This window comes from Penaeus chinensis, chromosome 31 (genome assembly GCF_019202785.1).
Source record: "Penaeus chinensis breed Huanghai No. 1 chromosome 31, ASM1920278v2, whole genome shotgun sequence".
Taxonomy (NCBI): domain Eukaryota; kingdom Metazoa; phylum Arthropoda; class Malacostraca; order Decapoda; family Penaeidae; genus Penaeus; species Penaeus chinensis.
In genome coordinates this window covers 14,238,096-14,250,595 of record NC_061849.1, presented here as the reverse complement: position 1 = coordinate 14,250,595, position 12,500 = coordinate 14,238,096, and the positions used below count along the sequence as shown (strand labels likewise).

Genomic DNA, 12,500 nt, shown 5'->3' with positions numbered 1-12,500 from the left:
ATTATTATTTTTCATACTACAACTATTATTGTTATTATCATTATTCTCACTTATATTATTTCTATTATCATTATTGTTTTTATTATTATTATTATTATTATTACTACTACTACTATCATTATCGTTATTATTACTATTATCATTATCATTATCAGTATTATCATTGTTATTTCCATTATTATTTTCATTATTATTGATATCATTATTATTTAATTGTAATTGTCATTATTTGTACAAATATCATTATTTTTCGTATCATATTTATTTTTTGTTGTTGTTAAAATTATTATCATCATTTCTTTGTAACAATTAGTGTTACTAATATTATTATCATTATTATTATTATTATTATTATTATCACTATTATCTTTATTATTATAGTTATCATTGTTATTATCATTATTATTATTATCATTATTTTTACTAATATAATTTTGTTATCATCATTTTTAACCTCATTTTTCTTATTATGATTACTATCATCATTGTTATTATTATCATTATGATTATTACTTTCATTATCATCATTATTAGTAGTACTACTAAAACTATCATTATTATTATTATTATTATTATTATTATTATTATTATCATTACCATTACCGTTATTATTGTTAATTTTCATTATTATTATTGTTATTATTATTATAAGTAGTAGTAGTAGTATCATTATTATTATTATTATTGTTGTTGTTGTTGCCATTATTATCATCATTATTATTATTATTATTATTGTTGTTGTTGTTGTTATAATTATTATTTATATTGTTATTATTAGTATTATTATCATCATCATTATTATTATTATTATTATTGCTGTTGTTGCCATTATTATCATTATTATTATTATTGTTGTTGTTATAATTATTATATTCTATTGTTATTATTAGTATTATCATCATCATCATTATTATTATTATCATTATTATTATTATTATTGTTAATATTATTATTATTATTATCATTACTATTATCATTATTCGTTTCATTATTATTGTTATCATTACTATTGTTATTATTTGAATAATCATTTTAATTGTTAGCATTACTATTATCGTTATTATTGTTATAATTATCATTATCATCATTGTCATTATTAAGTTCATTATCAATATCAATATCATTATAATTGTTTTTATTATTGACATTATTATCATCCTTTTTGCTCTCATTATTATCATTACTATATTTATTAATATTATAATAATTATTATTATTATCCATATCATTACTATAATCATTATTATTATTGTTATCATTACTGTTCCTATTATCATATTATTGCTGCTGTTGCTATTCTTGTCACTATTTTCATCATCATTGCCAATATTACCATTTTTATCATTGCAACTACTATTTCCATAATTATCATCATTTCTGTAAGTATCTTCGTCATCACCATTATTGCTGCTGATTTTGTTCTTGTTTTATTGCTTTTACAATCATTATCCTCATTATCATCACGAACAATATGATTTGTTAACATCATTGTTGTTATTATGATGTTCACTGCTATTAATGTTTTTAGTACTGAAAATATGTTACAGTATTTTTTTCTCCATTTTTTATTTTCTTTCTCGAAAATAAAAGCTTTTGCTTCATTTCTAAACCAAAAATTCAGGTTTTCTTTCTATATGCATCATTATTTATTTATTGTTATTATCATAACTTTACAAAATAACGAAAGAGATGAAGGTATCTCAATGGACAGATAATCTTCCCTGCATAAAGGAATGAATTAGTTTCAATAAATCATTTATGAATATATTAGTGAATAAATGATTAAATAATCTGGAAACAGAATTCAAGCATTTATCCAGCACGTATATCAATGCATCCATTAGAGGCATATCTTTATAAACACACATCTTTCACCACAAACATCTTTGAGCAAAAACAGTATGAAACACTTGCAATGTCAAATAAAAACTATCTTTCAAAACTCTCTCAACACTCACTTCTCTAAACATACTCATCTTAGAAGACGTACATCTCTAAAAACTCGTATCTCTAAACATTCTCATTTTTGAACACGTATCTCTACACACTCACATGTCTAACCATTAATATTTTTAAGCACTAGCAGCTCTAAACACACATTTTTAAATACTCAGATCTCAAAACGCTCTCACTTCTAATACGCTATATTATACAATACGTTTTGTTGATACTAAGACATTTACAATCCATGTCAGAAAACTCAAATATCTAAACATACATCTCTGGACACATTCATTTTCAAAACACATTTCTAGACACTTAGATCTCTAAAAACACATCTCGAAATATTCACATACTCAGAGGCACTCACCTCAGAATACTCACAACTCTAAACACATTTCTAAACACAATCATCTCACAACACTCTCACTTCAAAACACTCATCTCAAAAGCAAATCCCATCTAAAGCACAACGTAAAACACATCTCAAAAACTCACAACTCAAAACGCTCATCTCAAAAACAGCTCCCATCCCAAAATACATCTCAGAAACACTCATCTCAAAGCACTCATCTCAAAGCACTCATCTCAAAACCCTCATCTCAAAACATTCATCTCTCCCACACGTCAAAAAAATACTCACTCAAACAGCTCCCATCCCAGAGCACATTTAAAAAAACACTCATCTTAAAAAAAAAAAAAAAAAAAAAAAAAAAAAAAAAAAAAAAATATATATATATATATATATATATATATATATATATATCCAAACAGAACACTCTCACAACACTTGCGCCTCAACACACTCCCTAGTCTCAGAACACAACGCAGAACTATTATAAAACGCGATTTCTCTCACCTGTCTGCCATCATACCATTGAGTGGAGCTCCCACGAAGATCCCTAACATGTAGATGCTTTGGTAGGTGGCCCGTAAGTACTCCCTCTCACACACGAGACCGAACTGGGGGAGGGGAAGGAGAAGAAAAGTGGGCGTGGCGTAAAAACGGTGGGTATTGGCGTATGTGGAGTGGATGGGGATGGGTGGAGTGGAATGAGGGGTGTGGGTGGGTTGGGGTGGATTGTGGGTGGAAGGTGGATGGGTCATGGGGTGGAAGAGGGTGGGATATGAGGGAAGGTGGCTTGTGGATGAGGGTGGAATGAAGATGGAAGGATAATGAAGAAATGGGTGGGATAGGTGGAAAGGGATGATTAATAGATAGGGTGGAATGGGAGTTGAATGTGGACGAGGGAAGGGAAAGAGAGGGCGGGATGAGGAGGGCAGGTGAAAGGGTGGAGACGGGTGGATGGGTGAAAGGAGGATAGGTGGAATGAGGGTGGAGCATAGATAGAGAGTGGATGGGAGAGTTTGGGGTGATAGGTGGAAGGACTGATATGTGAGAGAGAGTGGAATGAGGAAGTGGGTGGACGGGGGATGAAGAAGGTGGAAAGAAGAAAAAGTGGAAAGAAGGAAAGAGGGATAATAAGAGAATGGAGAGATGAGGAATAATGGAAGAGGGAAAAGTGGTGAGAGCGTGGAAAGAGGGAGAGGAGAGAGGGAGAAAAGAGAGGTGTGGGAAGGAGGAGGAGAAGGAAAGATATAAAAGGAGATAGCAACGTGAGATAGACAGACAGACAGATAAATAGACAAACAGAGAAAGAGAGAGAGAAAGAGAGAGAGAGAGAGAGAGAGAGAGAGAGAGAGAGAGAGAGAGAGAAATAAAGAAAGAAAGAGAGTAGAAGGACAAACACAATAAAAACATATAAAAAAAAACTAAAATAAAAAAATAAAAACTCACCGTTACAGGAACACAACTGCTGTTGATATTTAAATAGATATTAAAAAAACACACGAAATAGGAAGCAGAAACATAATTAAAGTTTCTTGTAGGATACAGAATAGAAGAAAAAAGAAAACAGAGAAGAAAATGATGTAAAAAGGAGACAAAAATAAAGGGAAGAATACCTATGAAAGATGAAAGGAAAAAAAACACGAAAAAGTAATATTAATGAAAAGAAGAAAAGAAAAAGAAGGAAAGAAGGAAGGAAGGAAGGAAATATGAAAAATAAATGAAGAACAAAAGAATGAGACGAATGAGAAACAATAACACAACGAATAAAGAATTATAATAAGAATAACAAAGAAACGCCATGAAAACAACGAAAAGGAGGAGAAAGAAAATTGAGAAGGAAAATACGAAAAAGAGGAGGAAGGAAAATCACGAAAACAGGAGTGAAAAGAAAAAGAAGAGCTGAATATTTTGAAATGGAAGAGGAAGAAGAAACACAATGAGAAAAACAAGAAGAAGAAGAAGAAGATGATGAAGGCGAAGAAGAAGAAGAAGAAGAAGAAGAAGAAGAAAAACAAGAAGAAGACGAAAAAGAAGAAGATGATGATGAAGGCGAAGAAGAAGAAGAAGAAGAAGATGAAGGCGAAAAAGAAGATGAAGGCGGAGAAGAAGAAGATGAAGGCGAAGAAGAAGAAGAAGAAGATGAAGGCGAAGAAGAAGAAGAAGAAGAAAAGGAGAGAGAGCAAAAGCATCGCCACCAGACCTCTGAAGTAACGGTGGAGCTGAAGGTGGAGTTGTCGAAGTCCCACTCGGTGCACGGCCGCTCCTCCTCGAAGCCTGTGCTTGAGTCCTCCTCGAAATAAGCGCAGGAACTGGAGGGGGAGGGGCTTTGAAGCTCGAGAGGGAGCGGGGTCGAAGGTGGGGAGGAGTAAGGGGGGGATAGGGGAAAGGAGGGGGGTCTTTCTCTCTCTCTCTCTCTCTCTCTCTCTCTCTCTCTCTCTCTCTCTCTCTCTCTCTCTCTCTCTCTCTCTCTCTCGCTCTCTCTCTCTCTCTCTCTCTCTCTCTCTCTCTCTCTCTCTCTCTCTCTCTCTCTCTCTCTCTCTCTCTCACCACCGCCTCCATACCCATCATCGAAAAGCATATTCTAAAAATATATCAATATATCAAAGGAAAGGATGTCCCTCCTGACGGGGCCCTCGATGACGTCACTCACTCATTCGTGGTGCGGGCGTGCGGGCTGGCGGCGGGCGGGCGGCAAGTGAAGTCGATCTTGGGAGCTAGGAAAACGCCCCCGAGTGTGTGGTAGGAGAGTAGCGAGAACCCTGGGGGGGGGGGGGGGAGAGAACATAGAAAATATAGCGTTTTATTCTGGTTAATGATTATTAAGATAAATGAATGTGCTAGATATTAAGGTCATTTAGCATTGTCTTTTATATGGTTGTCTCTACCTACTGCCGTATAGGTAGTCCATATATATATATATATATATATATATATATATATATATATATATATACATATATATATATATAATTCATTTATTCATCTATTTATTTATTTATTTATTCATTTATTTATATCGATGTCCTTAAGTGGGTGTGTGTGTCTATCTATGGTAGTGTTTTGCTTATGTATAAATGTTATCCTTATCGTTATTATTATCAATGTCAATATCTAATGTTCCTTTTCGTTGCTGTTATTCCTCTTCCTCTTTCTTCTTCCTCTTTCTCTTTCTTTTATCTCTCCCCATCTTCCTCCATTTTTCTCTTTGTCTTCCTACTCTTCGTCTCCCACTGCTTCCTCTTCCCTTCTTCCTTCTCTTCCTCCTTCTTCCTCGTTTTTCACCACCTCATTCCTACCCCTTTATCACATCCTTCTTCTCCTCCGATCTCTTCATGACCTTTTCTCCTGCCTCCTCTCCCTTTCCCTTTTCTAATATCTTCTAATTCTTCCCTCTCGTTCTTGCCTTTTTTTATTCTCTCTTCTCCTTTTGTCCCTCCTCTTGCTACTATCCTCTTTTTCCTTACTTTACTTCCTCTTCTGTCAATTCTTCCTTCCTATTCTCCCTCCTCCATCCTTTTTCCTTCTCATCTCCTACCGCTCCGCCTCCCCTCTCCCTCTTTCTTGCCCTTTCTATCCTCCACCTTCTTCTCCACCTCCGTCCTCCAACTCTTCCTCCTCCCCATCCTCCTCCCATTCCTCCATCTTCCCCCTTCCTACTTTTCCATCCTCCACGTCCCCCTTCTCCCCCTCCATCTTCCACTTCCTCTTCCACCCTCCACCTTCCCCACCTCCTCGCTCCTCCACCTCCTCCTCCTCCTCCTCCTCCTCCTCCTCCTCCTCCTCCTCCTCCTCCTCCTCCTCCTCCTCCTCCTTCTTCTTCTTCTTCTCCTCCTCCTCGTACTCCACCTCATCCTCCACCTTCCAGTTTCCACCTCTTCCTCCTCTTCCACCCTCCACCTTCCCCACCTCCTTCACCTCCTCCTCTTCCTCCTCCTCCTCCTCCTCCTCTTCAACTTTAACCTCCTCCTACTCTTCCACCCTCCACCTTCCCCACCTCCTCCACCTCCTCCTCCTCTTCCTCATCCTCCTCTTCCTCCACCTCCTCCTCCTCCTCCTCCTCCTCCTCCACCTCCTCCTCCTCCTCTTCCACCCTCCACCTCCTCCCCCTCCCCCTCCCCCACCATATCCTGGTTTACCCACAGTAGCTGAAGAGCAGGATGTGCAGGATGTTCCACCTGCCGGTCCCCAGCTGGGTGAGGAGGTCGTCTAGCTGGTTCATGATTCGGATGTCACCGCCTGTCAATGGGGGAAAGAAGGAGGCAGTTAGTACGCGTGTGTTTGTGTGTAAAAAGGGGTGAGGGGGAGTTAATGAGTGTTTCTGTTAAAAAGTGAAGTGTGTGAAGTGAGAAGGGTGAGTGTTTGTGTTAAAAAGTGAAGTGCGTGAAGTTAGAAGGGTGAGTGTTTCTGTTAAAAAAAGTGAAGTGCGTGAAGTGAGAAGGGTGAGTGTTTCTGTTAAAAAAGTGAAGTGCGTGAAGTGAGAAGGGTGAGTGTTTCTGTTAAAAAAGTGAAGTGCGTGAAGTGAGAAGGGTGAGTGTGTTTGTGTGCTTGTCCTTGTAAAACGTTTTTTGTGTTTGGGTGAGGAGAAAGATGAGTGTGTTTGTTTGTTTGTGTGTGTTTACGTGTGTTTCAGATTATGTTCATGAGTGCATTTGTGTGTTTTTGGATGATGGGTTGTGGTTTGGGATAATAAGTGTGTATGTGTTTGTGTGCCTCTAAGTAATGAGTCTTTTTTTTTGTACGAAAAGTAAGATTAAAGCCAAGTATCCTTTACAGACACCCTGCGATAATGCTATGTTAATTTAATCGCTTAATCATGCACAGGCAAGTATGTCATGCACTACACGCACTGGAGAAAAGATTAAAAATAGAGATAGTAATTCTATTTTAGACCTACTTACAGGCCACCAAAGGAACAAGTCAGCCTTTATATTCATGGTTTGTATGAATAATAGACTTCACATCTGATACCTAATAACTCCTAGAAAGTATATGGATGAACATGAAACATTCTTATATTAACAGTTTTTAGTACACAAGACCCTTTTTCTGGTATATATTTGGAGATTCCATGAACATTCTTATCTCATTGTTAATCCTTTGTTTTCACCTTCCCCCTCTCCTTCTTTCTCTACATTTTCTTCCCCTCCCCTCCTATTCCCTCTTTTTTTCTTCCTATATCTCTGCATTCCCTTCATCTTCTTTCACTTTACCTCTCCTCTTCCCTTCCTCTCCCAGCTCTGCATTCTCTTCATCCTCCCCCCATCCCCACCCTCACCCCCACCCACACTCCCACCCCCACCCTGACCCTCTCCCCCCACCCCCTCTTCTTTCATTTTATCTCTCCTCTTCCTTCCTCTTCCATCTCCCCATCGCGAGGGTAACCACCGGGCCTCTCGCGAAGTCCAGTGACAGGCTCATAATGAGATGTTTCCTGTAAGACGAATAAAACTCCAGTGTCCTTTTGACGATTTCACTTGTTCTGTAACTTAGCTGTGGATGGGTGGATGGGTGGAAGGGTGGGTGAGTGGGTGGATGGGTGGAAGGGTGGGTGAGTGGGTGGATGGGTGGAAGGGTGGGTGAGTGGGTGGATGGGTGGAAGGGTGGGTGGATGGGTGAGTAGATGTAACTTAGTTGTGGATGGGTGGAAGGGTGGGTGAGTGGGTGGATGGGTGAGTGGAGGTAACTTAGTTGTGGATGGGTGGAAGGGTGGGTGAGTGGGTGGATGGGTGGAAGGGTGGCTGGGTGGGTGGAAGGGTGGCTGGCTGGCTGGCTGGCTGGCTGGCTGGCTGGCTGGCTGGCTGGCTGGCTGGCTGGCTGGCTGGCTGGCTGGCTGGCTGGCTGGCTGGCTGGCTGGCTGGGTGTGTGGATGGGTGGGTGGGTGGTTGGATGAGTGGGTGTGTGGCAAATGTAAAGGGCGCCGTGCCAATCGGGAATTTGAAACTAGTGAGACGATTTCAGACCTCAGAGAGAAAATTCTTCACGCTAAGTATATCAAAATGAATCACAGAATGACACAGTTGACTCGCCATAACATACGAGAGAACTCCGAAAGCTATCAATATCGTTTATGGCGTTTTCAAGTCAGCTGGAACAAATCCCGTTTTGCTCCAGCTGTTCAAAGTGGGGGCACGGGACACGCTCATGTCCCCGAGAGCATCCGCGTTGCCAATACTGCACGGCCGCTCGCTTGAGTAATGAGGACGTTGAATATTTTCCCAGTGTAAATGATATCCTGGGAAGTGTGTCAACTTTAGATCTAAAGCAAGTTCTACAGTATGCGCATATTCTCCGAAAGATTTTTTTTTAATGCTGAAGAAAACAGCTGATCTACCCTCGTGGAACCCCATTCCTCCTCCACGCCTTGACGGTAAACGGAATTTCCAGAACTTGGGAGGATAAACGCGGAAGGCATGTTGCATCCAGAAAAGCGGTCTCTCTTATCTTGCTTCAGCATTTGCTTTAACGCCAGCTCCAGTGTCTGCTTCAGCACTTTCAGCACGAGCATTAGCCTTAATGCCAGTTTCAGCATCTGTTTCAACATCAGCATCGATTACAACACTTCCTCCAGCACCACCTCCAATGCCAGCCTCAGCACCTGCTTCAGTAGCTGTTTCAACATCGCTATCGCATTCAGTGCCTGCCTCAGATCCAACTGTACTTGCTACAGTGCCAGCATCAACATATACTCAAACACCAGCGTCAGCCACTATTCCACAAGAAAGTAAGAACCTACAGGATATTTTGCTGCAAAATATAGAACAGAAGATGCACAAGATCAGCAGTAGTTTGTTCAGCAACTCCATATCAATGAAAAAATAATGATCTTTGTACAACAATAACAGTCTGCCTGACTACTGCCTGGATATCGCCATGTTGGTGGCCCACAGGAATATTAAGCGTTGAATAAAACACTGTTCATTTTTTATTATTATTATTTTTGCTATGTAAATTAACTAATAACATAAATACTGCGACGTAGCCCTTAACCATGTGTAATTAATGTCGAAGTATGGCCCTTCAGTTAATAAATTGGATCTTTTCCTGTTTTTGTTTTTTTTAATGTAAACGTGTGTGTGTGTGTGTGTGTGTGTGTGTGTGTGTGTGTGTGTGTGTGTGTGTGTGTGTGTGTGTGTGTGTGAGGGTGTGTGTGTCTATTTGTGTATATATATACACATATATACAAATATATCTATATATATACATATATATACAAATATATATATATACAAATATATATACATATATATACATATTTATATATACATATATATATTTATATATACATATATATAATGGGGGGGGGGGGGGGCGCGCGCGTGTGTGTGTGTGTGTGTGTGTGTGTATTTGTGTGTGTGTGCATATATATATACATATATATAAACCTATATACATATATATACATATATATGTGTGTGTGTGTGCGTGTGTGCGTTTGTGTGTGTATGTACATTCTCTCTCTCTCTCTCTCCGCTTATTCTTTTTCTCTCTCACAAAAACTAGCAATACACATAATGATGGTAACGGTCATAGCAATAACAATAATAATAATGTTAATAGTGAGATACTAATATTAATACTAGACATATTAATATTATTGTCATTATTATTAAAAATGATAATAATAATGATAACGATTATTGAGGACAATAATGATAAAATTAATGATAATAATATTAATAATAAATAGTAATGATAGTAGTAATTATGGTAATACTAACAGCAATAATGATAATTATAATAGTAATAGTGATGATGATGATAATAATAATATTAATAATAGTAATAATAATAATAATGATAATAATGGTAATGGTAATGATAATAACAGTATGAAAATAATAACGATAATGATAACAACAGTTATGATAATAATAACGATAATGATAAAAGTAAAAGTAATAATAATATGGATAATCGGGAAAATAATAATAATAACAATGACAGTAAAACGATGATAATGATGATAATTATGAAAAAGAAAAAAAAATGAAAATAATGATAATGATAATAATGATAGATATTAATAACAACGATAAAATAAATAATGAAAATGATAATAATGATAATGATAACAATAAAATAACACTCGTAATAATAATGATAATGATAATAATGATAATAATAACAATAATAATAACAAAAATAACAATAGTAATAACAACACTCCCAAAAAGAACTGTTATTATTATTATTATTATTATTATTATAGATGATAATGATAATGGCAATAATTATAATGTTGATAGTTATTGTTACTATTTTTATTATCATTATTATTATTATGACAATTACTACTATTATCTTTACTTTTATTAATATTGTTATCATTATTATAATCATTATTAGTAGTAATGATAGTTGTAGTATGATGGTGGTAATAATAGTAATAATGATAGTGATAATGAAAATAATAATAGTAATAATAATAACGATAAAAATGAAACAATGATCATGGAAATAATAGGATTAGTAATAATGATAACGATATAGTAATCGTAATAATAATGATAATGATTTTTGTCAAAGAACACCCAGTCAGGAAGAAGATATTCCCTAACTAGCAACTGTGACGGTGACAAGTACTGTACCATTCAACCCCCCCCCCCCCTACCTCTTCACCATTACCCCCCTCCCCACCTCCCTCTCCCCCTTACCCCTAGGCGCTACCGTGGGAACCTGTCTGTCTGTCTGATGATGAATATGATTAATATGATGATGAATATGATGAATATGATGAATTTGATGAATATGATGAATATGATGATGATGATGAGGAGGAAGAGGAGGATGGTGATGAAGATAACAAGAAGCAGGAGGAGGAGAATGATGATGATGAGAAGGAAAAGAAGGATAGTGATGGTGATGATAATGAGGGTGATGATAGTGTGATGATGCTGACGACGATGGTAATGAACATAATGATGATGATGACGATGATGGTAATAGTAACGATGAGGAAAATGATATCAATTATAATGATGACAGTAATGATAATACCAATGGTAATAATAGTGATAATAGTAGTAGTAAAAATAGTAGTAATAGTAGCAGTAGCAGTAGCGGCAGCAGTAACAGTAGTAGTAGAAATAGAAGTAGCAGTAATGGTAGTAGTAGTAGCAGTAGCAGTAGTAATAGTAGCAGTAGTAGTAGTAGTAGTAGCAGTAGCAGTAGCAGTAACAGTAGTAGTAGAAAAAGAAGTAGCAGTAATGGTAGTAGTAGTAGCAGTAGCAACAGTAGTAGTAGTAGTAATAGTAGCAGTAGTTGTAGTAGAAATAGAAGTAGCAGTAGTAGTAATAGTAGTAGCAGTAGCAGTAGTAGTAGTAGTAGCAGTAGCAGCAGCAGTAGCAGTAGTAGTAGAAATAGAAGTAGCAGTAATGGTAGTAGTAGTAGCAGTAGCAACAGTAGTAGTAGTAGTAGTAATAGTAGCAGTAGTTGTAGTAGAAATAGCAGTAGCAGTAGTAGTAATAGTAGTAGCAGTAGTAGTAGTAATAGTAGTAGCAGTAGTAGTAGTAATAGTAGTAGCAGCAATGGTAGTAGTGGTAGCAGCAGCAGTAGTAGTAGTAGTAATAGTAGTAGAAGTAGTAGTAGCAGCAGTTGTAGTAGTAGTAGCAGTAGTGTGTGGCGTGCACATAAGCATGGTTTGTGCAAGCCATTAGCTCAAGATCACGACTGTAGACCAGAAGACCACGTGGGCTCCATGCGTCTACCGCGTGGGAGTCTAGATGATGATAGCTGACCAGACCAGATTTAATGGTCCACTATGCATACCACTACCACTGTGCAATCAGCCATACAGCCTCTTACACACACACACACTCTCTCTCTCTCTCTCTCTCTCTCTCTCTCTCTCTCTCTCTCTCTCTCTCTCTCTCTCTCTCTCTCTCTCTCTCTCCTTCCGTTTCCACTGTTTTGACTGGGCCTGAGTTTCTGGATAATAGTACATAAGTTTCATCCTGTGTCCATCAAAGAGTCTTCCTGGTTTTCTTGGCACATGTCTAAAAATCCTTAGAACAGTTGGACTCGTTCCTACTTCTAGAACATTGTGAGTGGCCTAGGAACCCATCGAGCAGACAACTTTTGCACATCGAAATGGCCGTGAATGATTTTGCCCACGGACCCAATCTTGACATCTTGGACTAGCTGACGAACACTAATACGACGATCTTCCAAAATGGCAGCCTCCACTTGATGGATGCCCTCATCAGTG

General features: G+C 37.5%; 1 protein-coding gene across 1 annotated transcript in view; it reads right to left on the bottom strand.

Annotated features, from left to right (window-relative positions):
* Nucleotides 1–12,500, bottom strand: part of LOC125042259 (organic cation transporter protein-like) — a 29,792-nt gene that overhangs the window by 11,553 nt on the left and 5,739 nt on the right. Inside the window, exons 2-5 of the mRNA XM_047637804.1 lie at nt 6,434–6,529; nt 4,944–5,052; nt 4,494–4,602; nt 2,801–2,904 (exon numbers count right to left, since the gene is read on the bottom strand). Coding sequence (XP_047493760.1) covers nt 2,801–2,904; nt 4,494–4,602; nt 4,944–5,052; nt 6,434–6,512 — 401 coding nt within the window. The 5' untranslated portion in view covers nt 6,513–6,529. The remainder of the gene's footprint in view (nt 1–2,800; nt 2,905–4,493; nt 4,603–4,943; nt 5,053–6,433; nt 6,530–12,500) is intronic.